Below are 24,514 nucleotides of genomic sequence, written 5' to 3'. Positions count from 1 at the left end.
GCGCATCGTGGCACCAGCCATACTCGCATCACCTCGCATACAGGCGCCTGCTGCTCGTCGGAGCTCGCCCAACGCGTTGAAGTTGCTGTGCCTGCACCATTACGTCACATGTGCCTACTTGTAAACTGGATCCGGTATCTTGGACGCGTGGTGGCACAAAGTAGATAACCGCTGCGCTTCGATCAGCGCTTACTGCGACGCGCCTGGTGCGAGCGCGTGTAGCATCATTTAGCGCTTCGGCGGCCCATGTGTGCGGGCAACAACAGCTCAGTGCCCGTACGCCCATTTGGCGTGTTGGGGGAGCGACACGTGGCGTGCGTCGCCAGATCGCCAGACATGCCAGACATGTGCGATGCCACGACTGCACGCGCCACCATGATCGGCGACCAAGACGTTTGCCCATTCCCGTTGCGCAGGCTACCGCGGCTGACGCAGACAAGACGAAAACATTGCCTAGCACGTCGACGCTGGGGCTGGAGCGCTCGAGCCGTGTCTTGGCATGGGAGAGGCAGACATCGGCCAATGCCGCCAGTCCCTCTCATGGAGTGGAGAACGCACGCAAAAGGGAGACAGAGGCTCGAGCTCGAGCGGTGTTACATACGGCGTTTCGCTGCTGCTGGCTCTCCCCAGGCGCCACCCCCGGTGACACCCCCGCAAACCAGCACAAAAGAGGTCGGCGTCACAACGACCCCCCCACCGCCACCCCGAACGGTGTGAGCTCAGCCCCTGGTAACGCCCAGGCTCGAACCCACGACTTCATCAGACAGAGGCCCCCGACCTGAACCGGTCTATCCTCTGTGCCTTCCAGTCGCATTCTCTCTGCCGCTCGGTGGCTTATCTCGTGCACTTCGGGGCCCCGGGCAGCCATGCAACTTCGGCCACGCGAGCTGTCTTCCTCAGAGGTGTACGATGACTGAAGAACGGAAGCCCTTGGGGCCGGTGAAACTTTGCGAAGCGATACCGGGAGAGTGCTCATCTCGGTGGTTTGATCCGACGACATCTTTGCTCACAGATCACTGTCACCAAGGTCCCCAGGTCCAAGGGGCGGGTCGGCTTCGAGCACCCGTGCATGGCTGATGCCAATTTGCCATCGTTGCATCGTTTGAACGCGGCGGTAGACTCCCTCCACCATTCACATCCAACGATCGTGGATAACCTGCCTGAGGCGAGAGCATTCGCGCACCCACTTCTCCGTGACAACCTGAGCGTGCTGTCGGATCGCGCCGTTCCTTCTTGCCGTCTTATTGAGTGCCTTGTCGGCATCGCCCTTGGCATCATCTGGAACAATGATAATGTCCGCTCTCTCCCAGTCGGTGGGCGTCGCCCCCTCATACTGGACAAGGTCAGCCAAATGCCACACTGCAGTCTCTGCGAGCGACTGCACGACATATGGGCTACTCACCTCTAGTAGGTCTCGGATGGCCAGGAGACATCCAGAATGAGCGTAGAAAGACCTGACATATCCATCTCGAGCGAAGAGAGGATCCTTTGCACGAGGCCGGGCGCGACTGGAACCACCGCCCGGCGATCCAGGAGCCACCAGCCCGACGGCCGCGCCAGCTGGTCCACTGTTGGACGCGCCTGTTGAAACGTTGGACCGCGGAGCCGGGTCATTGTCGTAGTACGAGGCCTGTGTACTTGTGGATGGATAGGCCAGACTTCTAGGACTGTCGACACTGCGCACCCTTGGAGGAAACTGCTCTCTGCTCTTTCCCTTGCCCTTGTTGCCTCTGCTGCTCGGCTGCGTCTGCCTGGCAGCAGCGGGGGGCCTGGAGACAGTTCTAGCCGGGGTGAGGACACCAGCTGGCGCAGCAGCTGGAGCTGACTGGACTCTGGCACCAGGGGGGTTGGGGCGAGGTTGGGGCGGCTGGTTGCCTCTTGCAGTGGCAGGTGCGCCATGAGCAACAGATGGTGTGTAGAGGGGGAGAACAGCGGTCGAGGGTTGAGGCACCGGCCGGCTTCGAGGTGTGGCGGGATCCGACAGAGTCTCCGTGATGGGGCTGCCTTGTGACGATATCACCAACCGAGATCTTCCAATGAGCGCGCGTAGTGTACCCAGATCGGATACGAGTCGTTCAAGTATCGACCCTGCTGAATCCTCGGGTTCAGACAATGGGGCGGCAGGCCCCGCTGTGGTCCCAGCGAGTTGCGCTGCTGCAGGTGCTGCTGTAAACACAGCTTCCGGATCTGCTACACGCCCCCGTGCTCCTTCAGAGGAAGCGCCGTCCGCCGTATTAGGCCGCTTGCGTGGGGGGCCTTGTTCGATTTCCGGCTCCGACTCAACGTCGGTAGATGGCGTAGCTGCATTCGCGAGGGCACGAGTTGGTGCGACTTGGCCGGCGAGTCCCTCCACCTGGTCAACGCCCCTCTGCTGGCTCTTTCGCCGGCGCCGACGCTTGGAAGAAGATGAGGCTCCCTCTACCGGCGGAGTGTTGGTGGCAGGCACATGCCTTCGGGCAGCTTCACTGGATGGTGGGGGAGTAGGAAGAGGCGAAGCCGGCCCACGCGACGGGGCAGGAATGCCGAGCAAGGATGTGCCGGAGATCCGAGCATTGGGGGATGTGCGCTGGGGGTTGGTGACGGTTGGTGCTCTTCCCGGCGTAGGCGCGGGTGTGATGGGAGACTCAGGACGCCGACCGGTTTGGTGTGGTGGACAAGTCAGGTCGGGGGACGATGAGCCGTTTGGCGTGTGGGCTGTGCTGGACTGCGAGGTCCGACCGGGTGTGGAACTCTTGTCGAACGGAGAAACTTCTGACGGAAGCGACGCCTCCACAGACGAATGGGTCAGGGAGAGATACTGGGTTGAGGCCCGTGAAGGACTGGGGGGAGGATCCGCAGTAGGAGCCCCGGCCGCGAGTGCCGCATCCTTTCCTGCGAGCCTGCGAACGGCTTCCTCTGAAGGGGCGAGAGATACAGTCTCTCTGGTGGCCTTCTGCTTGGCCTTCTCAGCCGCGGTCTTCCGAGTGGGGGCTTTCGAGGAAGTCGCCTTGGGGGCCCCCTTGCCGGCAGGAGCACACTTGGCAGGGGTTTTGCGTGCTTTGCCTTTGCCCTTGCGCCGAGATCCTAGAGCAGCCGTGTCCGCATTGCTGTCACTCTCAAGTTCATCCGCCTCTTCAGGCCAAGATGGGAGGAACTCGATGCCGTCGTCGTCACTGTCGTCTTCATCACTGCTGATAGCCACAGCGTCGATCAGCCCTGTCTCGATCTTGATGAGGGTGGCGGCGGTCGAGCTGGTTGTCCATCTAGGCCCAGGTTGACGAATGGCCTGTTGGGCCGGAGCAGTATCCTCCTCCTCGTCCTCTTGAGGGCCGTCGCTGTAAGACACTGCTGCAAGCAGAGAAGCTTGGGAGGAACTGGCGGCCACTGACGAGCTCGCGCCCAACGCCGCGCCGGAGGCCAACGTCGAGCTAGAGGCTGAGGAGCTGGAGACCAACGCGCGTCGCCAACGACTCTGCTCCCCGTGCCGAACATCCTCGTTCTCACTGCTAGCAACCTCATCCCCGTTACCGTACTGGATCCCAGTCGGCGACTGAATGACGGTTTGCAGCTGCCAACTGTTCCCACCAGCACCGGCTTCTGAGACGGCCTCAGATTGGGAGCGATGGCGCTCGCATGTGTCGCACTCGCAAGGGGCGGTATCACGGTGATCGATATCCCTTTCCCCTTCTCGACCCTTCTCAACCTCATCGATGTGGGCGTCGATTGAGTGAGGCGCGAGGGCTGGAGACCTGGTGTCATCGTTCCGGCTGTCTTCAACATCCTCCTCTTCGGCATGGCCGTCGATCGAGTGAGGCGGAACGACAGGAGAGCTGGTAGGACACCCCAGAGCCTGCACGCCCCCATTCTCCTCAACTTCCTCCGAGTCGCTGGAGCCGGTTACCGAGTCGGGGACGCTGGGGATATCCGGCTCAAACAGGTCTCGACAATCGTCGCTGAACGGAGAGCTGGGTGGGTCGGAGGTAGCTTGGCTGTTCCATTCGTCCTCCTCCATCGCACTGTCGCTGCGTTCGGGTGTAGAGACGGGTGAACTAGCGAACGAAGACTCTGACGTTTCAGGGAAGGGAGTCACGTCTCGCTGGATTCCGTGTCAGCTCTTGGTCTGTTTTGGGCAAGGTAGCTCGAGTGAAACCCACGCGAATAGGAGGTCTGAATGTCGTTGCAGCATCGAGTGTCCTGTTGCAGGTGGTTTTACCAAGCGAGGCAGAGGTACGAGGCGGAGGACACTGGGACGATTTTAGCTCAAACGGCGTCGAGATACCTTAGGGTGGGCTCTTACCGTTCTTGACTCTTCGCCAGTGGGCGAGCTGCTCACAGTACGACGGCGGGCGCTCGACGTAGGGCTCCTCCGCGGAACTTCCACCACCAAGACTCGCTGCCTACGCCTGGGAGCAGTGGGCGGGCTCTTCGACTTGAGCCGCTCCGACTGGCGCCTGGGTAGCATGTGAATGTCGAACGGCGGGCGTGGGTTGTGAAGAGATCAAAGAGAGTCAAACCACAAACCAGCGGTTAAAGGAAGTTGCGTATAGGAAGTGAGGCGCGTCGGCGCGTCTCCGCGTTGGCCTCATTGCCTGGCGTTGCCTCACTTTGCCTTGAGTGGGGGGTGCCGAGGGTCATGGCGGCAGCACCGTGCTGCAACGCGTCTCGCCCCCGCGGTCTGTGTGCAAGCACTGGCGGCGGACTCACAGGGCTCGGTGGGCGCCCGCGGTGTGCCCCGGCTTGTGCCTTGGCAAGCCCCACAGCGGCCAGTTGTGCACTTCCACGTTCTCAATATACGACATGCGGCGTCCGACGCGTCAAAGCCACCCCTCTGTGGGTCGTCCTAACCACTAGGACGTGAACAGAGGTTATCGCGCATTAGTAGAGACCTGGACCGTACTAGGAGACAGGCGCGGCGGCAGCCACGGGCGTTAGGACCGGCCAATACAGACGACCAAACCCTTGTCAGCACGATCCCTGCACTGGGTCTTAGGAGTATTAGGCAAGCAAGCGCGCTCAGCCTCTGCTGGGGTCAGCAGCGGGCGTTAAGGAGTAATGGGTGCGAGAGAGAGAATGAGGAAATTGCTGCAGGGTGACGTGTTGAGGAGATGGTGATTGGAGACTTGGTCAGGCGACTGCAATAGCCGGATGTCTTTGCGAGTCCGCTCCAGTCCGCGCGATCCGCGCAATCCGTCGCGGATTGTGCGACCCTGGTCCGTCCGCCGCTGCTCGGCTGTCTGGTCACGTGGCGCTGGGTCCTTAAGATAGTTTGGTCGTTGTCTCCAAACTGGCCCGCAAGGCCTGACGCGCGGCGCTCAAACCAGGTCTTGGAAGTCAAGGGGTTGTGCTCAACGCGTCGCCTGTCGTATGCGAGGCTTCGTCGTAAACTGGGCGGAGCATATCGGCGTGGAGGCTGATGCAAGCACAATGGTTGGACAATTACTGATTGGCGGACCGATGCCACAATACTCCCGCTGCGGCCCCATTACATCCACGACTCACACTCGCCGTGTCTCACTCCTTCGTCCTCTACCTGTGCACATTGCTCAGCATCCATCTTGCGAGCAACATCTCGACTCAAGGAGCCATCACATCCTCGACCGACGATCACAGCACTCCGCGGGGGCGTCGTCTGATTCTGCCTCGTTCGAGCCCGAATCAACCTCCGCACACTAGCGCGCCGTCTTCCATCAGAAGGCCCTTGGGCACTCGCAGTCTTCGACCCCATTCATACCTATCAAGCCTTATGACGAGTGCATTTTCAATTACATCCAACACTGTGGCGTGCGTTCTGGAATAACCCTCGACACGAGCGGTATTGTGGTGCCTCGTGCTCGCTCCTGGCCCTCCCTTCGCGACATTGGACGTGCACTACTTGCTTCTCACCGCGTTGGAGCCCGGTGACACGGCTTCCACGACTTGAGCTCAATTTCGTTTGTCAGTTAACCACACGCTTCCTTCACCCTAGGATGCCGGTCTTATCTGGACGATTCGGACAAACCCGACACAGTCACCATGGGTAATCACATCATCCGTGCGTGATCGCCCAAACGTCCACAGCACAGCAGCCCTTCCTCTTGGTGGTCCATGACGGAGTGGGACCTCCACTGAGCTTGGCAATACCAGAATAGCCTGTCGTTGGCCGGTATCAGGCTGTCCCACATGCCGATCTCGACTCTCACATGGCCCTCCAAGGCGGCATCCGCAGGACACCGATCCCCACAGCAAGGTTGAAACATGGCGTTTATCGCTGCGGCATGGCGTGGTTTCCGAATTACCTGTCGACATTGCGAGTGACGCACTTGCAGCAAAGGAATGTGCGCAGCGTTAGCGGCCTCTCGGCCGTCACCGCTCATGCCAACGACCACCCAACACACATCGACACTCGCTTTCCATCTAATGTCGTCTATACTTAGTACTAGCCGCCGACTGACACGCCATTCTACTCACTGTTGATGTGAGTCGGCCTCCACCGCCAACTGCTCTGCTCGCAGGTCGAACCCGCAGTTTGGGGGATCAGGGTGCACGTCGTGGTCGATTCTCTGTACTTAAGCCCAACTGCAGCATGGCAAGATGGACCCCGAAGAAGACTACGAGCTGCAACCGCTCCTCGCACACGACGACATGTCAACGCAGATCCCGGAGCTTGTGGACACGAGTGGGTACGCCTCACCCAAGGTTCGCCGACCTGGGCACGACGACGACAGCGCTTCATACAAGGACGAAGAGAGTGATGGCAAGACAAGTCAGGAGCGGAGCCGGCAGGACCAGGCGACGGACAGCGACACTGTCAGCCTCACACAGTGAGTGAAGGTTGTTCTCGACTCAGTCCTGACGTCCCTAGGTTCTATGAGCCACCCGACTCGTACGAGTCCAAGCACCGCTGGGATCCGAAGGCTACCTGGTCCAAGGAGGAAGAGAAGAAGCTCGTTCGGAAGCTCGACTTCCGCGTAGCCTTCGTCGCGTGTATCTGCTTCGCGGCACTTCAGCTGGATCGTGGCAACTTGTCAAACGCAGTCAGCGACAACCTCCTGAAGGACATTGGCCTCACGACTCAGCACTACAATTATGGTAACACCATCTTTGTAAGCCAACGGGCAGGTCGCAGGCGCTGACTGGCAGTACGCTTGCTTCTTGGCTGCTGAGCTCCCGTCCCAAATGAGTAAGCCCAGACTCTACGGATCGGAACCCCGCTGACCTCGTCAGTTTCAAAGAAGCTTGGCTCGGACGTGTGGATCCCCATCCAGATGATGGCGTGGTCCGCCGTCGCCATGGGCCAGTGTGGGCTGAACGGCAAGACGAGCTTCTATGTCACTCGCGCTCTCCTCGGCCTGCTTGAGGGGTAAGTCGACGCGGGCGGCTGGCCGCTGACTATCCAGTGGCTTCATCGCCGACACCATCCTCTATCTTTCGTACTACTACACCCACGCCGAACTCACCATCCGGCTGTCCTACTTCTGGGTCTCGCTCACCGTTACCGGCATCATCGGTTCCTTCCTCGCTGCCGGCATCCTCGAAATGCGCCACCACACGCACTGGCCTGGTTGGCGCTGGCTGTTCCTCATCGAAGGCATCCTCACGTTCCTTGTCGGCTTCTGGGCGGCGCTCTACCTCCCACCAGGACCGTGCCAAACTGGAAAGACGATCCTGTCGCGTATCTTCGGGACAAAGTGGTTTACAGACCGTGAAGAGGTCATCATTGTCAACCGCGTCCTTCGTGACGACCCAACGAAGAGCAGCATGCACAACCGACAAGGATTGAACTTGGAGGACCTCGCACGGTCCCTTAGCGACTACGACATGTGGCCCCTCTACATCCTTGGACTCATTACGTTTGTCGCGCCGGGTACTGTCGGGCAATACTTCACCCTCACGCTCAAATCACTGTGAGTGTGGTGTCGCGCCTAAGGCGTCTACTGACAGCCTCGAAGGGGATACTCGACCTTCCAGACCAACCTCCTCACGATCCCGTCACAGGTGCTGTACCTGATCAACAACCTGGCGCTGGCGTATCTCTCCAGGCTGCTGAACGAGCGGCTCCTGACGGCATCCATCACCATGTGGTGGCTCCTGATACTCTTCATCGCTCTGGTAGAGCTTTCGGACGACGCCAGCCGCTGGGCGCGGTGGGCGGTCATCTCCCTGGTCCAGGCGTACCCGTACAACCACCCTATCCTCGTGTCGATGAATAGTGTAAGTAGACTGGGGTCGGTTCTGGGCATTCGCTTATCTGTTTCAGTCCAATGCAGGCTCGGTCCGAACGCGTACGGTCGCGTCCGCCGTCTACAACATGACGGTCCAGGCGGGACACTTCATCTCGTCGAACATTTATCAGCCCCACGATGCGCCGTTCTACCACCACGGCAACAAGGTGCTTCTTGGCTTCATCGCGGCCGATATTGTGCTCTTCTGGCTAGCCAAGGCGTGGTACATCTGGCGCAACAAGTCGCGTGACAAGATCTGGAATGCGTGGACTGAGGAAGAGAAGGCGCACTACCTTGCGACGACCAAGGACCAGGGCAACAAACGCCTCGACTTCCGCTTCCTCCACTAGACAGGAGGTAGAGACGACTTGCGCGCTGCGTGCTCTGTCTATGCACGTTCACTTGTCCATGACCACAGTCTGAGGCCGCGCCAGCAACAGCCATGGGCGACTCCACCGGGTCAACTCACACGTGGACTGATGGCACCTGGGCCCTGTTCCAGCCGTGGCCCTAGGGAGCCGCCCACCACTTCATGCAGGCTCCAGGTCGTGTGAAGAGTGGCCCTGAGGAGCTCACTGTCTTTCAAGCCTGGCTGAATCGGTGGTCCTAAGTGGCGTCCAGACCCCGGCCACAACTGACAATAGCATCTCAGGGCCACCCCCTGCAGAGCCTCTAAGGGGGTGGCAGCCATCAGGATGTACACCCGGATATACAAGAATGCGCGGCGGCTCGCCACGTGCGCCATAACAAGGGAGTGGGCCGCGGCGGATTCCACCGGCGCCACAGTGAGGCAGTGGGCCGCGGTGGACGTCAACAAGCGCCATGGCGGCGTCGCACGCTCGAGATCACGGCGGTGGCGGCAATGGCTGACGGAGAGGACGGCGGGACCAGGAGGCGCCAAGCCTCTCGTTCACAGCGACACCGACGCAAATCAGCCTGAGATCACTCTCCAACATGGCGCAGAGAACGGTGAGCGCTTGAAGCGTTCAACAATCGTGCCTCCAACCTACCTGTACATGTACGACTAGGCGGCCTCCCGACCCGAGCAGCAGCGACATGCCCGCGACGGACACTTCGGCGACGGTGACGGTGGCGGACGTCGAGAAGGCCCAGGGGGCTCGGCAGACGCGCTTCGACGACGAGGTGCAGACTGCGCCCGGGGCGCGCGTGGCCTGGTGGGCTCGTGTGGGCCAGTGTGTTCGGCACGGCATGAGCGCTGCCACGGCCGCGATGCACTGGAGCGAGAACCGGACGTCGTCGGCGTCGTCGTCGAGCGGGGCCACGTCGGGCACGGGGTCTCGCGAGGGGCGGCCGTCCCCGATGCGGCGGTCAACACAGTCGACGGTGGCCAGCGGCCCTGGAGAACGCGCGAACGACGACACACACGACCCGACACCTGTCAACCTCGTCGTGGTCGACTTTGCCACCGCCCCCGAGCCGGCTGAGGCCGGTGCCGAATCAGATAGCCTGTCGGAGCACACCGAGACGCCCGTCGCGAGCCGATACACTGCGCGGTCGGGCGACCACTCGAATCCCGTCGTCGTGGCGGCACTGTGGATGAAGAACGTCTTGGTTCGCAAGGGCTGGCCCTTGTTCAAGTCGTACTGCGACTCGAGCTTTCCCGACAAGCACCAGGAGAGCGTGTTCCAGCATGAGCTGTGGTACGTGGACAAGCGTCCTGCGCTGCTCTGCTCCCTGTCCCTCATTGCCGAGTTCGCTCTCATTCTGGGTCTGATGACGCCAAAGAACGACTTCTGGTCTTACTGGGTGGGTGCGGCGTGCGAATATGGCTCACATTAGGGCTACGTCGTGATCGTGGGCGGCTTCACCCTGCCCGTCCCTCTGATGATTCTCTTCAACGGGCCACGTCGATTTAGCTGGATCTACCAGACTTTCCTGCTGGGGGCTGGGTGGTCATTGGGGGTGGGTGACCTACAGCAAAACCGACACTGACCCACAGTTCATGGCAACCATTGAGCTGGTAGGCACGCTGAAAGACGCTCGCTGACGCCAAGTACCACTGTCTTGTGGGTTCGACCACTATCACGATACTGATGGCAGCGCGAAAACCGCGATAACATGAGCATATGTGGCACGGGCGGGGCCATTGTGTTCATCACCGGGCCACTTTTCGCCCTCCCGACTCTGACCTTGATGGCCATGCGCCAGAATCGCATGCTGAACCTCTTCATGGCCATGACCTACCTCGTCTTCAGCAGCATCACAGTCAGCGTGGCTCCCAACAATGCGCTAGCGTCGGCGAGGACTCTGTTCACAGGTGGGGGATGGGTGGAACCGTGGCTCACGCCCAGTGGCGCTGTACTTTGTCATCCTCACCTACCTCAACTACACCAGGTGGGTGAGGCTCGAAGGCAACTCTGATGGCAGGGAGCAGGGACAGCGGCAGATGTTCGTCATGCGGTACGAGCTCAAGCGGCAGTGCAAGTGAGCAGCCGGGGTTCCATGGCGGGACTGACCGCAGGACCGCACAGCTGGCGCAGGAGATGGAACGCCGTGCCAACCAGTCCAAGAAGCGTTTCGTCTCGTACAGTGAGCTTGGGCACCAGAGCGTGTGCTGAGCGCAGTCTTCCACGAGGTCCGGGTCCCGCTCAACACGGCCCTGCTGGCTGTCCAGAACCTCGAAGGCGAAGGCGTGTTCAAGAACCTCTCCGAGGACCACAGCGAGATGATCTACGGCCTGATGGGCAGCCTGACCATAATGGAGAAGGCAAGCGCACTAGTCGCATGGCACTGACACCCAAGGTACTAAACGACGTCCTCTCCTTCAACCGCATGGAAGCCGGCAAGTTCTCGCTCGAGTCCAACCCGTTCGACTTCCACCGGTCGATCCAAGTCGTCTCGCTCTCGTACCGCGTGCTCGCCGAGCGCTCAGGCGTGGGCTTCACGCTCGACTTGGACCCTCGGATCGACACCCTCGAAGGGACGCTGATCGGCGACGACATGCGGCTGCGCCAAGTCGTCTCCAACCTCGTGTCCAATGCACTCAAGTTTGTGCGTTGCATCCCCGCCGTCCCGCTGACAGAAGACCGAGGCCGGGTCAGTGAAGGTCGTCACTCGCCTGGTATCGCAGCATCCCCGCGGCGGAAGGGGCTCGCTGAGGCCGCCAGATATCGCCGCGAGCCCAAACCCCTCGAACCACAGCGACCCCGACTCTACGCGGCCGAAGCCGTCGACCGTCGTCGTCCGCGTCGAGGTGCACGACACCGGCGTCGGGCTGAGCAGCCACGACGTCACGGGCGCCGGGCTCTTCTCGCCCTACGTCCAGACCGAGATCGGGAGACGGCAGGGCGGCAAGGGCTCCGGGCTCGGCCTCGCCCTCGTGCGGCAGATCGTGACGCTGAGCAAGGGCCGGCTGGGGGTCGAGTCGCAGGTTGGCAAGGGCAGCAACTTCTGGTGAGCCGCGCCAGCTGTCCCCGCTGACGCGCAGGTTTGAGCTCCCCTACACTCTGGTTCCGGGGCAAGTGCTGCCCGAGGCCCACTTCGTCCCGATGGAAGGCAGGCGGCCGTCCCATGTGTTGCCGGATCTCGGGTGGCGGCCGTCACCGAGACTCACGACTGTCGCTCAGCTCGCCGAGCCGACAGTGGGTGGCACGACGCCGACACTGGGTGGCACGCCGCCGACACTGGGTGACCCGTCGCCCAGCCACGAGCCAAATCGCAGCAGCGATGCCGCACCAGACGCCCCACCGCCTCCGCCCCCATTGCCACCGGGCAAGGCTGGCACGCTGGTGATCGGCACAGATCGCGGCGCGGATGTCAGCTCGCAGCTCTCGCCAATCTCGTGGGGCACCCTCACGCCTCTGCCGTCCGCGTCGATCTCGGACTGCGAGGGCCTCGGGCTTCTTGACAGGCTTCCCCGGCGCTTTGAGCATGCTTCGAACGCAGGGCACGAGGCGAGCTCGACACCGCCATTTTCCCCGCCGCCCCAGCTTACCCCTCCGCCCCAGCCCACCCCGCCGCCTCGGATATCGCCACCGCCCGCGTCGCCGCCAGCCTCGACCCCCGCGGACGGCGGCGCACCGCTCAACGTCCTGATCGTCGACGACGACCCGCTCACCCGCAAGCTCATGGCGCGCATGCTCCAGCGACTGGGGCATGCCGTTGTCGGCACGGCGGAGAATGGTGGGGCTGCACTGTCGCTCATCAAGGCGAGCTTTGAGGGCCAGCCCGGCGCGCCCGAGATCGACATGGTCTTCTTGGACAAGTGAGCACCGCCGCGATCGTGCTGACACCAAGTCAAATGCCAGTCATGTCCGGTGTCGAGGTCACGCGAGAGGTCCGCCGAATAGGATGCCCCGTGTTCATCGTCGGCTGCACGGGTAACGCACTGCGCGAAGACCAGGACGAGTATCTTGAGGCTGGGGCAGACGGCCTCATCACGAAACCGATTCACCAGGCCAAACTCGTCGCCATGGTCGCTGAAGCACGGCGGCGTGTGGACGGAGGGGATGAGCGTCCAGTAGAGCAGTGAGGTGTCACTTCCATGCATTGTATCATCATCGTTGTTCATATCCACATAGTGTCCATTCGTGAGAGTCCATTCAATGTCCGTGACGAGTGTCCGTGTTGCACTGTTGATGCAGGTGGCGACGGCGGCAGGCCGTGCTCACGCATGCGCGACTGCTCTAGCAGTGAACGCACCAGGGGGGGAGGGCCCAGACCTGGTTCTGGTTGCCATCGTAGCAGGTCCAGATCTGGAGCTGGCCGCGCTTGTTGCCGTCGGTGAGGTCGAGGCAGTAGCCAGAGTGAGGGGGGATCGAGTGCGCGCGGGGAGGGGGGCCGCCGAGCTCGACGCGGCTCTTCTCGTTCGTGGGGTACCACCACGACTGGGCGCCGTTGGCACCCTGGCCACAGGTGCGGAGGCGGACCTTGCGGCCGTTGCCGCGCGAGTTCCCTGTGCCGTGTCAGGTCGTGTGCCTCGCGTCACCCGTCGTCGACTTACAGTCACCAGCATCGAGGCAGAGGTTGGTGTTCGTGAGGCGGATCTCGCCCAGGGTGTGGGGCGCGCCAGTGTCCCAGGACATGAGGGGCGTCTGGTTGATGCAGTCGGTCGAGCTGGACAGGTTAGTCGGGCTCCATGTTGCCTGCGGGGGCGACTCACATTCCGACCTTGGCTCCATCCCAGGCGCCCTCGGCCTTCATGCACTCGCCGAACGACATGCGGAAGAGGAGGCGACGGCCGATGTACGAGACGGGGGGCTTGGGCGACGGCGACGGGCTGGGGGCCGAGTCCTGTGGAGCGGGGGCCGCGGTGGCAAGGGGCACGAGAAGGAGGGCGGCGAGGGCGAGGAGCTTCATGTTGGAATGTTGGAGAGGGCTGTAGGTAGGGTGGTGGGTGGGTGAGAGAGAGTTTGTCGGTGGAAGAGTGAAGAGAAGAGGAAGAGGGAGAAGGTTGGTGCTTAAGAGTGACTGAGGGGGGTGAGTCGACTGGAGTGAGTGAGCAGTGAGTCAGTGGAGCGGCGCGCCGAGACGAGCGGGCAGTCGTCGTCGTCGCGCACGGTCACTTTGGCCACCATCATGTTACGGGATCTGTGTCGCCAAGCCAAGCCAGCGCCCTGTCGTCTTCTTGCCCACGCCCTCGCTCGCTGCGCCGAAGTAGCCATAGCAGCCGAGGGTGCGGGAATCCGACGAGCGACGAGCGAGGCGGTGCGCAGCACATGACCACTATGGCCATCGACGCCGCGGCAGAGCTAAAAGCACAGATCACCTTTTGGCGCCAAGACAGTGCTTGCGGGCAACAAGGTGTGTGCGAGGAATCCTACCCGCGCATGATGTCACGGCATTCGTCTTGCCGCACTCCGCGCTGCTGGAGCTGCACTGCACGCGCTGCGAGAGAGAGGCCTTGAAGAGAGACGGACAAGGACAATGTCGTAGTGTGTCATTGATTCCAGCGTTAAACCTTGTTTTGGCGCGGGGGGGGAATCGATTTCGGGAAGGCTAGCGGCCAAGTCGACCGCAATCGGCCACGTCACGTGACTCGTCCCCGACTGACTCAAATGTCCGCGGCTTCGGACCGAACAGGGACGCCCGACGACGCCGCGCGAGCCGACTCTGAGCGGGCTCACTCCACTCCACCTTGTCTTGGCTTTGACAAGCGAGCGAGCTCGAGCGAGTAAACTACTTGGCAACTCGACTCTCTCTTCTTGTCTCCTCCTCACTACCCACCCACCATGACAGACTGGCACCCCGACACGCAAGCGATTCACGGCGACGCCGGCGCACGCCGCACAGTCGACTCGGTCGCCCCGCCCATCTACTACTCGTCGACGTTCCGCGCGGGCTCGGCAGACGAGTTTGCGTCCATGGCCGGCGACACTCGGCATCCCGGCTTCTACACGCGCTACGGTAACCCGACACACGAGCACGTCGCCGAGGTCGTCGCAGGCCTCGAGGGCACCGAGACGGCCATGGTCACGGCCAGCGGCATGGGCGCCATCTCGACCGCCGTCCTCGCCCTCCTCAAGGCAGGCGACCACTGCATCGCCCAGACACGCCACTACATGGCCACGGCCAAGCTCTTTGGCGAGATGCTCCCCCGCTTCAACGTCGAGGTGACGATTGTCGAGCAGACCGACCTCGCGGCCATCGAGGCCGCCATCAAGCCCAACACGAGGCTCATCTACGTCGAGACCCCGGCCAACCCCACCATGGTGCTCACCGACCTGGCCGGCGTCGCTGCGCTTGCCAAGCAGCACAGCAAGTCGACCGACGACGACAAGCGCATCATCACCCTCGCGGACAACACGTTCGCCGGCCCGTTCAACACGCGCCCCGCGGCGCTCGGCATCGACGTCGTGCTCCACTCGGCGACAAAGTCGCTCGGCGGCCACAGCGACATCACGGCCGGCGTCATCTGCACGACCAAGGCGCTGGCAGACCACTTTGTCTGGGAGACGTCCCTGACGCTGGGATCGACACTGAGCCCGATGGACGCGTGGCTCCTCCTCCGCGGTATCCGAACTCTCCCCCTCCGCATGGAGCGCATCAACTCGAACGCGCTGGCGCTCGCCGCATGGCTCGAGACCCAGCCCGAGGTCGCAAAGGTCCACTACCCCATGCTCCCCAGCCACGCGCAGCACGAGCTCGCCCTCAAGCAGATGTCTGGCGGTGGACCCGTTGTCGCCGTCGAGATCAACGGCGGCTACGAGCAGACGTCCAAGTTTGTCGCTGCCCTCAAGCTCGCGTCGCAGGCCGTGTCTCTCGGCGGCGTCGAGACCCTGGCGGTGCACACGGCCGCCATGTGGGGCGGAAGCATGAACGACGCGCAGATGGTCGAGGCGGGCATTGCCCCCAACTTTGTGCGCTGCTCGGTCGGCCTCGAGAACATTGAGGACCTCAAGAAGGACTTTGGCCAGGCCCTCAAGGCGAAGTAGGCGCGGTGCCGCCTCGTGTACCACCGTTGCGGGGTCACTGAGCCCCAGTCGACATAGACATAGACCACTTGCATATCTTCTTGAACACTTCTGAGTTACAGCACCGCCCACTCGTCGCGCACTCCAGCATCAACGTCTCCTTGTACCCTACAGCATCAAAGTCTCCTTGTACCCCGCCCGCATCTCGGTGTAGTAGAACGCCGGGTCCAAGTCGGCGGGGATGTGGCCGTCGCCGAGCCAGCCCATGGTGTGCTTGTACTCTGGCAGGCGCGTGTAGTCATAGTCCTCCCAGCGCGGCTGCATGAGCGACAGGACGTGGTGCTGCGAGCTGCCGGGCCACAGGGTGCGGATACGCGTGCCCCCGCGCGAGCGCGAGCCGCCCTTATACCACGAGTTGCACTCGGTCGTGAACACTGTGCGCTCAAAGTAGTCGTCGGTGTACTTCATAAACGAGTCGACCGGCCCCTGCTTGATCACCATCGAGCTGTACCCCTCGCGCTGGCACTTGCTGATCGCCTTTGCGACGTACGTCAGCTGCGCCTCGATCATGATCAGGAGATTGCCGCTGCCGACGACGGCCTGCGGGCCGAGGATGGAGAAGCTGGGGTCAGCGGCGGCGATCGACCCTCCTCACAAGTTGGGCATCTTGGGGACCGAGACGGCGAGGTACGTGCGCACCTCGTCCGCCCACATGTCCTGGAGGTTGACGCCGTCCTGCCCGTAGATGGGGAAGCGGGGCACCGACGACGTGTCGAAGCCCGTGGCGCAGATGATCGCGTCGAGTTCGTACTCCTCGCCCGTGACCGTCCGCAGCCCGCGCTCGGTGAAGCACTCGAGGTCGTCGGTGACAAACGTGACGTTGTCCTTGGTCAGCGAGTCGAGGTAGCCCGGACCCGGCGTGATGCGCCGGCATCCGATCGGGTAGCCGGGCAGCAAGGCGTCCGCGATCTCGGGCCGCGGCGCGAGCCGGCGCCGCATCTGGCCCTCGGCGTCGTCGCGCACCAGCGTCTGCAGGGGGCTGTCGCGGTGCGTCATGAAGTGCGCCGAGCCGAGGTCGCGCTCGACCATGAGCCGGAACTCGCGGTACGCAGCGGGGCCGCGGAAGTGCGCCTTCTGCTCCTCGGTGAAGACGTGGTTCGCGCTCTTCTCCGTGTCGACGCCGAGCTTCCGGAGCGTCACGTCGCCGAACGTCTGGGTCAACCAGGCTGGGGGTGAGCGCGGCCCCGGGGTCGCGCTTACTCTTCGAGCGCGCAAAGTTGATGAGCTCCTTGCACTTGCCCTGCATGACCGGCACGACCTGGATCGCGCTCGAGCCGGTCCCGATCACGGCGACGCGCTTGTCGCTCCAGTCCATGCCGTCGGCCTCCTCCTGCTCCGCGTTCCACTCGCCCGTGTGGTGAATGACGCCCTTGAACTTGTCGCGGCCTGGGGTCAGCGGGGTGCATGCAGCGCACCTCACCTGGGATCTTGGGCCAGATCGGGTTGGACAGCAGCCCCGTGGCGTAGTAGACAAAGTCGCACTTGTCCTCAAATTCCTGGCCGGCCGAGTCCTGCACCTTGAGCGCCCACTTGCCCTCGCCCTCGAGCCAGCGCGCCTCCAGCACCGTGTGCTGGAGCTTGATGAGCGGCCGCAGGTCGTAGTGGTCGGCCACGTCGGTCAGATACTTGTGGATCTCCTTGCCGCCGGCATAGAACTGCGACCACTGCGAGTTCTCGGCAAACGTAAACTGGTACGTGTGCGCCGGGATGTCGCAAGCCGCGCCCATGTACTTGTTGTGGTGCCCTGGGTGTCAGGCCGGGCGGCCATATCGACTCACAGACACCGCCAATGTCCGTCGCGCGCTCGTACACCTGCAGGTCGAGGTTCTTGATATGCTGCGGCAGGTAGATGCAGGCGCCGATGCCGCTGAAGCCTGCGCCGATGGCGACGACACGCACAGAGCGGCCTTCCCCAATCGCCTTCTCCACGAGCGGGGCGGCGCCGTTCTTGGCAGCCATCTCGCGGGCTGCCTCGGCGATCGCTTGCCGCTGAGCCACGAGCGCCTCCGACGTGGGTGAGGGGCTAAGTTCGTACACCATGGCGTGTGGGTGTGGGTGTGTGTACTGGTAAGTTGAATGATAGCTTGGGCGGGAAAGGCTTCAAGAGCCGAGCCGTGTCCTTAAGTGCACATCGTGACCGGTCGAGCGGCCGGCTGTCGCCACTGACAGTCGTGGCCTCCGTCATGGTCGGCGGCGAGCGCCCGCCTATCTCCAAATAGAACGCAGACGTTATCGTCTAGCGGGGCCTAGGAAGCACCACGCATCTGTAGTGCCGGGTATCACTCCTAGGGCCCGAACATCCGGCTCACAGTCGAGAATGCGGGGGCGGCGCGACCCCACGGGGCCGGCGGGATGCCGCCGCCATGTGTTCCTCTGCTGGCTGCGCGCTGCACGCACCTCGCGCACACTCACTCGTGACCATCGCTATGCATGTGAATGCCTTGGTAAGTGCATCGCCAAACAGCCTCGGTTGGGCGTCGTCGGAGGCGGCGCGTCCCCGCCACCAACGCCATCACGTGTGGATGGCGTCATGTCACTGACCACCACAACGCGACCAAAATAACAGGCGCGCATCCCATCGCCGCCGCGTTCATCGAGCTGCACGCCAGATCTATGCCTGCGGGCCTCCCGAGACCATTGCTGATACCCAGGTCGGCGTCTCCCCGATGGTGGCCATGAGGGCGTCGAGGTTGGCGTCACCGATGCCCTCCGAGTCTATCGTCACGAGCGAGTGGCTGATCCACTCGTCCCACGCCATGGTGTGGTCCTCAGCTCCCGCGAGATTCAGGTCGAGAGGGGGAGCATTGACAATGGCAAGATCGGCGGCCGCCTTGGAGATGTCCGCTTCCGCGGCAGTCGTCAACCCTCCGGAGAGGAGCTCGACGATGCGAGCGGCGAGCGAATCAAACGCCCGGCTCATGCCGCGAGCATACGGCCAGCCTGGGGTCAGCTTCCATCCCCATGTCGAAGCTTACCTCGACAGAAGGAGCCGATGAACACCTGGGCCCTGCCTAGCTGGGCTATTGCCCCCGCACACCACACGGGGTCACGATCTTGCCGCAGAAGATACGAGCAGATGAGGATCACGCCCATCCCGATGACAGAGTTGAACTGGTAGTAGTTCTGGGCGGTCAGCAGAGCCATCGGAACCACACTCACGTCAAACAGCTTGTGCTCCTCTTGGAGAATAATGGAGACATTGATCGCCTCCGCGGCCGATTCTTCCAGCACGCGGATGTGCTCTTCTGGAGGGCGGGTGACGCAGCGGGGGCGGTAGAGGATGGCGAGGAGCTGCTTGTGGTACTGGTGAAAGAGGGACGCTGGAGGGCCTGCCGGGATACGAGCGTGCCACTCATCCAGCCGCCGGTGCAGGTCGGCGACGTCTTTCGTGGGCCCGTAGTTGACCTCCCAGTTGAGCTCCCACATGTCCCTGATATGCTTGAAGAACTCTAATGGCTCCTGCTTGTCAGCAGAGCAAGCGGGCCGGACACTCACGAAGCCTTCCCCGAGCGAACCCAAGGGGTCCAGCCGTGATGGGAACTTGCGGGTCAGCTCCACGACCCAGTCAAAAACTTACCAGCACTGTAACGTCGTCCCTGTTGAAGTTGACGTTCTTCCCGAGGTTGCCAGCCACTGAAGAGTCAGCGAGGAAGCCTCGACACCACTCACCAGCCCTGTCCATGCAGTAGACGCCCCAGAATAGCAGCCTCCGCCGCTCCTTCTCCTGTTCTGAGAGGTGAGCGGGTGGCTCATGCTGCAGGCCGATAGCAAGGGTAACCTGGGCCACAGCTGGCGTGAGCTGGGGATGGTCGGGACCTCCCCAATCGTAGATGGCCGAGAGGCAAAACAGCGCCAGTGCCCCAACACACGTCTATGGGTCAGTTGCGTCCTCACACCACCGCAACCCACCACACTGTCCTCTGTTCGAAGGACCTGAAGGAGGCAAGAGAGCGCGCGGTTCCGGAGCAGGGACGTGTCGATGCGATCTCCACTCCCCCTTTGCGCGAGCCACACGCACGCGATGCTGAAGACGAAAAACAACCGGCACGTAGGTCCAGGCGTCTCCCCCGCGCCGTGATATACGCTCTCAACGCTGCCATCAGCTTCAGGCCACGGGCGCCCACTCACTCGGCCATGAGCTCGGCGCGCGTGAAGATGGGCCACATCGAGTTGGTCTGCACAAAGACCTGCACGACCTCGACGGCGAACTCGTATGGCGGCCATGCTGCCGGCGGCGCGCTCACAGTATCGTCGACCTCCGGCTCGTTCACGCCCAGCTGCGAGGACATGTAGTTGATGACCGAGTGGTGCCGGCGGTTGCCCGTGTTTAGCTCCTTGAGCTTGTTCTCCACGATTGCGACGAGGCTCGGCGGCAGCGGCTGGGAGCCCAGGTCGATCTCGGCACTCGCTACTGGGATGCGCTCGAGCGCTTCACTCAGCGAGGCCATGTCGAGGGACGCGACGTTTCCAAGGTCCCGGACATGCTTGCGGACGATAGCCTCGAGGACGGCGATGCGGGCCTGTTTTGCCTCGAGCTCCACCACAAGCTCGGCGACGCTGCGATCAGCATCAGGCGTGGACAGGGGCACTCACTTGCGGTCAAAGACGCAGTCTATTCCGCGGCGCTCGCACATTGAACATTTTGGTTGCCGCCGGTCGCACTTCGGGGCTTCAGCTTGGAGGGACGACGGTGAGGCCGCAGGCTTACCTTGCGCTTGCGCTGCTGGCATGCCTGGCATGCTTGGGGCTTGGGTACGGGGACGACGCCCTCGGCTGAGCTTGCCTCGGACGTCGGCGGCATCGAGAGAGGAGCACTGTCAAGTTGTAGTCCTCGTCGAGTCTCAGTTTGTGGGGCCGGCAATCCGGGCCAACTACCCATTGTAAACCCGAGCCGAGCGAGTGCTGGGCAGTCCGGATCGGGCCAATCCACGGTCCGTCAAGTCAATTCACATATAGGCTCGCTAAATTTGGGGCGCCTTACGGCAAGCCTACCATGCATCCAGTGGCCGCTCGCGCCGAACAGTACAATGGCACAAGCATATGTACTTGCTTGCTGCTCAGTGCATCGGCTCAGGCCATGGGTGTTGGCGCAACACTCGATCAGACCATGAGTGTGGGCGCAGCATGTCTGCCTCACGACGCAAATCCTCCATCAGTACCAAGATGGCACAAGTGACGCTCGCTCAACCCTGACCGCTCGCACCTTGCTTGCAACCTGCACGGTTCGTTGATGTTCGCGTGCTGCTGTTTGGGGCCTCGCACCCTCATCGGCCCCTGCTTACAGCGTTCTGAACCATCCTGTGACTGCCCCTCGCCATCACTGGCGCCTCGGTGGTGACCGTTGTCCAGCTGCACTGTCAACCCAGGGCAGCTTGCCCGACGCCACTCACTCACGCCGTCTTCCTCTCACCCCAGATAGGCTACTACTCAAGCTCCTCAATGAGGCCCTCGAGAATCTCCTCCCCTTCTTGCTCGAAGTCTACCGCGCTGGCCTTGAAGAACTCGGGCAGGCTGCCGGCCACGAACGTCATCTGATCGGGGTCGTGGGTGTAGGCAATCACCTGGCCCTTCTGGCCCTTCGCTCCAGGGCTCAAGTCGACCAGGAGGAGCAACGTGGCCCCTCCAAAGCCGGCGAACGGGAGCCAGCCAGGCTGCCACCATCCGGGTGCGAGGCGCGGGTCGCGCGGTTCCGGGTCGTCGTACCCTTCGTACTGCGGGGCCCGAACGCGCATGCCATCATACGCGGACAAGGCGTCGTCGATGCTGAAGAGATCGTATCCTGTCAAAAAGCCAGGGTTGACGAACACCGGTGCATAGTCATCGGACCCGTTGGCCGTTCGCCAAAGTTCGATCAGCGGGGCAAGGAGGTCGGCGTGCCCAAACTTGTCCTGAACTTGGTCTAAAAGCGGGTCGTCGGCACCTGTATGGAGGGGAAGTGTGAGGCTAAATGACTTGTAGATCTGTAAAACTGCTTTGATGTAGTCTTGAGCGTCCATGGGATGTGGTGCGAAGGGCCAAGGGGGATAATACGGTGAATGAGGTCGGTGCTTCAAGTGTTGTGATCGACGGACATGAGCGGTCAACCTCCACCATGCCGGCCAAATTTGCATCCGTGTCTCGGCGCAGGCTCACAGACTTCATCGAGATTGCATGGCCCCCAAGCAAGAGTATCTTGCGCTCGTCATACCTACTCAGTGCTCCATGGAACAAGTGATGCACGCGTCAACTCTGCGCCGACGCTTGCACCCGCCCACAAGCCACAGAACCGAAACGGCGAACCTTGCTCAGCCGTATGCCCGACTAAACCGACGCACAGGCCGACTCCACGACACGGCCGACATGCCGCTGGCCGCGTCCCCACCGCATTGCCAGCATCTCTGCAGAGGTACCCTCCAACCACAGTCGCTACCCTCGCCTCCACCGGCGCCGGCGAGCGGGCGGCCGGAGACGCCTCTGCCTTTCGGGACATGCCAGTGGTCCCGCGGGACATGTCCGTCCCGAACTCGAGGAGTGAGCGCATATCAGGCGGCTAGGGCACGGCAACCTGGCGCGCTTGGGGCTGTTTTCCAAGCCAGCGCGTCGGCAACCGGTGCGTCCGGCGCCGGACGGTCAATTTCTGCGGCTATGACCGTGGGGGCTTGGCTCGCGCTTGGGCGCTTGACTTGCGACCACGCGGCGTGTTCGGCTAGGAAGCAGGGCAACGACGTGTCGCGCCAGGGGCTCTGAGAAAAATCAACCTCGAAGTCATTGAGGATTCCGAAGAGTTCAGTCCCGACGTTGAGTTTCCGGCGCCGGCGGCGCCGTCCGGCCGGTTAGAAAATGGAGCAATATTCTAATGGCCATTCTTCCTCCATTAGCGGAATCAAATTTTGCCTAATCGCCGGAGTAGCCGCCATTACCGCGTCGTTGTCACCCTCGCGTCCGTTTTCTCACTCGCACTCCTCATCCGTCTCTTCACCTCTGACATCCTGCCTATCGGCAAGCAACTTGTCGCCTCCCTGGAAAGCTACGGATCCTGCAGGATGACGCTCAACGCATGCGGCTCACGCATTCCGCCGACTCACCTGTCGGCCACTCCGTGTCGCGTCGATTCGGAAGGCCGAGGTGGACCTCACGGTCCTGCTACATAACCAGAGAGCAGGTTTACCGTGTTCTCCTCCTCATCAGCTCTGACAGCCCTCAATCCTCTTGCCATTGACGTATCCACAATGCTAGCACGAAACCAAGACTCACAAACGACTCTGGCCCCGTCGATCGACGAAGTTGAGAAGACCAAGTCTGCGACTCGGCCCAGTTCTCCAGACGGCCGCAATGAGAAGGATGTCGAGGCAGAGGGCAGCGACAAGGTACCAAGTGGCCCCTCTGACGTGTCCGACATCGGTCCTCCTCCAGATGGTGGCCTGGAAGCCTGGCTTGTCATCCTCAGCGCGGCCCTCGTTACGCTCTGTCTCTTTGGCTTCGTCACTGGCTTTGGGCAGATGCAGAGCTACTACCTTGCACACCAACTCAAGGACTACTCGAAGTCGACTGTGGCGTGAGTAGCCGTGTATCTTTACGTCACACCTTCGCTAACATCCTCCAGGTGGATCTCGACCATCCAAGGTGCACTCGTCTTCACCCCGGCAATCATGTGGGGTCGCATCTTCGACGCGTACGGCGCAAAGCCGCTCGTCATTTCCGGCAGCGTCCTGTCTGTTCTCGCTCTCGTTGGCATCGCCTTCTGCCGCGAGTTCTACCAGTTCTTCCTCGGCCACGCGCTGTTCGGCTTTGCGGCGAGCATCCTCTGGACTCCAGCTTCGGCCATCGCTGGCCACTGGTTCGCCCGCCACCGCAGTCTCGCTATCGGCATGATTGTCATGGGCACAGGCCTGGGAAGCGTCGTCTACCCCATCCTCTTTGTCCAACTCTTCAAGCGCTTCAGTGAGCACAACAATACCTGCTGTGCTGACATCCCAGGCTTCCGTGACACCGTCCTCATCGTCGCAGCAATCAATGTTGCGCTGCTGCTCCCATCCTTCTTCTGGCTTAAGACTCGCCTGCCGCGTCGTCAACCAGTTCCCCTCCGCAAGCTTGCCGAGCCTTTCAAGGAGACGCGCTTCGCCTTCTTCGCCTTGGGCTCCATGGTCTTCATGATCAAGTAAGCAAAGCCGTAACAACACTCAACTAACCGCCACAGCTGGATGACCCCAATGTTCGACGCCCCAATCGTCTCCGCTGCCAACAACCTTCCGCAAAACATCACCGACTACGCCGTGGCCATTCTCGCTTCCGGCTCGTTCCTCTCCCGCCCAGTTGTTGGCATCCTCGCAGACAGCTTCGGCGTCTGGAACGTCTTCGGCACCATCTCGTTCGCCACCTCGGCCTGCATGTTTGCCTTCTGGGTGGTTTCCCCACTGCCGACAGCGGCTGTCATCGTCGGCTTCTTTGCCTACGGCTTTGGCAGTGGCGGCTGGATCACCCTGGTTGCAGCTGTCGTCGCCAACATCAGCCCCGCCCACGAGATTGGTCTCCGAGTCGGCCTCGTGTGGTCGATCTGTGGCCCCATGGTTCTCATCGGCCCAGTGGTTAGCGGAGGTGAGTGCATCGGGACATGTGTGCAAGAACCATGCTGACCAGCTCCAGTCTTGATCCAGGCCGATGGTGGCAAGTTCGGATACGCCGGCATCTTCTGCGGGGTCACCTTCTTCATCGGAAGCGTGATTGAGATCGCACCGCGCTTGCTCCAGTGTGTCAGGGGCATGACAGGCGCGAAGTCTGTTGCTGTTGAGAAGAGCGAGGCCTAGACGCATAGACAGCACTCTAGAAAAACACATCGAGGGGGGACGGTCATTGACAACCAATGTTGTATCAAGCACTACTGTATTATATTAGAATATGCATAAGGGGTGCAGAAGGGCGTCG

At 62.0% G+C, this 24,514-nt stretch overlaps 11 protein-coding genes across 11 annotated transcripts; 6 read left to right on the top strand and 5 right to left on the bottom strand.

Moving 5' to 3' along the window:
- Positions 1–6,549: 6,549 nt before the first annotated feature.
- Q8F55_006141 (uncharacterized protein) lies at positions 6,550–8,530 on the top strand (the record flags this gene model as incomplete). Its single annotated transcript, XM_069354610.1, has 7 exons — positions 6,550–6,779; positions 6,821–7,061; positions 7,099–7,138; positions 7,183–7,318; positions 7,356–7,862; positions 7,908–8,169; positions 8,216–8,530. The coding sequence occupies 7 exons, from the start codon at positions 6,550–6,552 to the stop codon at positions 8,528–8,530; spliced, it is 1,731 nt and encodes a 576-aa protein (XP_069206681.1).
- A 706-nt stretch (positions 8,531–9,236) lies between these two features.
- On the top strand, positions 9,237–10,935 carry Q8F55_006140 (uncharacterized protein; the record flags this gene model as incomplete). The annotated part of the gene is made up of 9 exons (XM_069354609.1): positions 9,237–9,947; positions 9,981–10,103; positions 10,141–10,161; positions 10,196–10,207; positions 10,242–10,458; positions 10,493–10,535; positions 10,569–10,625; positions 10,663–10,730; positions 10,766–10,935. The coding sequence occupies 9 exons, from the start codon at positions 9,237–9,239 to the stop codon at positions 10,933–10,935; spliced, it is 1,422 nt and encodes a 473-aa protein (XP_069206680.1).
- Positions 10,936–10,973: 38 nt separating this feature from the next.
- On the top strand, positions 10,974–11,598 carry Q8F55_006139 (uncharacterized protein; the record flags this gene model as incomplete). Its single annotated transcript, XM_069354608.1, has 2 exons — positions 10,974–11,192; positions 11,233–11,598. The coding sequence occupies 2 exons, from the start codon at positions 10,974–10,976 to the stop codon at positions 11,596–11,598; spliced, it is 585 nt and encodes a 194-aa protein (XP_069206679.1).
- A 91-nt stretch (positions 11,599–11,689) lies between these two features.
- Positions 11,690–12,409, top strand: Q8F55_006138 (uncharacterized protein; the record flags this gene model as incomplete). Its single annotated transcript, XM_069354607.1, has 1 exon — positions 11,690–12,409. The coding sequence occupies one exon, from the start codon at positions 11,690–11,692 to the stop codon at positions 12,407–12,409; it is 720 nt and encodes a 239-aa protein (XP_069206678.1).
- Positions 12,410–12,826: 417 nt separating this feature from the next.
- Positions 12,827–13,499, bottom strand: Q8F55_006137 (uncharacterized protein; the record flags this gene model as incomplete). The annotated part of the gene is made up of 3 exons (XM_069354606.1): positions 12,827–13,095; positions 13,144–13,256; positions 13,303–13,499. The coding sequence occupies 3 exons, from the start codon at positions 13,497–13,499 to the stop codon at positions 12,827–12,829; spliced, it is 579 nt and encodes a 192-aa protein (XP_069206677.1).
- Positions 13,500–14,371: 872 nt separating this feature from the next.
- Positions 14,372–15,574, top strand: Q8F55_006136 (uncharacterized protein; the record flags this gene model as incomplete). Its single annotated transcript, XM_069354605.1, has 1 exon — positions 14,372–15,574. One exon carries the CDS (start codon positions 14,372–14,374, stop codon positions 15,572–15,574), a length of 1,203 nt encoding a protein of 400 aa, XP_069206676.1.
- A 147-nt stretch (positions 15,575–15,721) lies between these two features.
- Q8F55_006135 (uncharacterized protein) lies at positions 15,722–16,123 on the bottom strand (the record flags this gene model as incomplete). The annotated part of the gene is made up of 1 exon (XM_069354604.1): positions 15,722–16,123. One exon carries the CDS (start codon positions 16,121–16,123, stop codon positions 15,722–15,724), a length of 402 nt encoding a protein of 133 aa, XP_069206675.1.
- Positions 16,124–16,204: 81 nt separating this feature from the next.
- On the bottom strand, positions 16,205–17,653 carry Q8F55_006134 (uncharacterized protein; the record flags this gene model as incomplete). Its single annotated transcript, XM_069354603.1, has 4 exons — positions 16,205–16,779; positions 16,814–16,999; positions 17,034–17,357; positions 17,392–17,653. The coding sequence occupies 4 exons, from the start codon at positions 17,651–17,653 to the stop codon at positions 16,205–16,207; spliced, it is 1,347 nt and encodes a 448-aa protein (XP_069206674.1).
- A 571-nt stretch (positions 17,654–18,224) lies between these two features.
- Positions 18,225–20,247, bottom strand: Q8F55_006133 (uncharacterized protein; the record flags this gene model as incomplete). The annotated part of the gene is made up of 9 exons (XM_069354602.1): positions 18,225–18,553; positions 18,589–18,736; positions 18,773–19,072; positions 19,109–19,153; positions 19,191–19,246; positions 19,283–19,484; positions 19,523–19,706; positions 19,742–20,170; positions 20,207–20,247. 9 exons carry the CDS (start codon positions 20,245–20,247, stop codon positions 18,225–18,227), a joined length of 1,734 nt encoding a protein of 577 aa, XP_069206673.1.
- Positions 20,248–21,036: 789 nt separating this feature from the next.
- Q8F55_006132 (uncharacterized protein) lies at positions 21,037–21,609 on the bottom strand (the record flags this gene model as incomplete). The annotated part of the gene is made up of 1 exon (XM_069354601.1): positions 21,037–21,609. The coding sequence occupies one exon, from the start codon at positions 21,607–21,609 to the stop codon at positions 21,037–21,039; it is 573 nt and encodes a 190-aa protein (XP_069206672.1).
- Positions 21,610–22,821: 1,212 nt separating this feature from the next.
- Q8F55_006131 (uncharacterized protein) lies at positions 22,822–24,396 on the top strand (the record flags this gene model as incomplete). The annotated part of the gene is made up of 5 exons (XM_069354600.1): positions 22,822–23,147; positions 23,196–23,533; positions 23,570–23,750; positions 23,790–24,187; positions 24,236–24,396. 5 exons carry the CDS (start codon positions 22,822–22,824, stop codon positions 24,394–24,396), a joined length of 1,404 nt encoding a protein of 467 aa, XP_069206671.1.
- Positions 24,397–24,514: the final 118 nt, after the last annotated feature.

The sequence above is a fragment of the Vanrija albida genome (genome assembly GCF_041260175.1).
Source record: "Vanrija albida strain AlHP1 chromosome Unknown contig_5, whole genome shotgun sequence".
Lineage (NCBI taxonomy): Eukaryota > Fungi > Basidiomycota > Tremellomycetes > Trichosporonales > Trichosporonaceae > Vanrija > Vanrija albida.
This window is presented reverse-complemented; position numbering and strand designations above follow the sequence as displayed.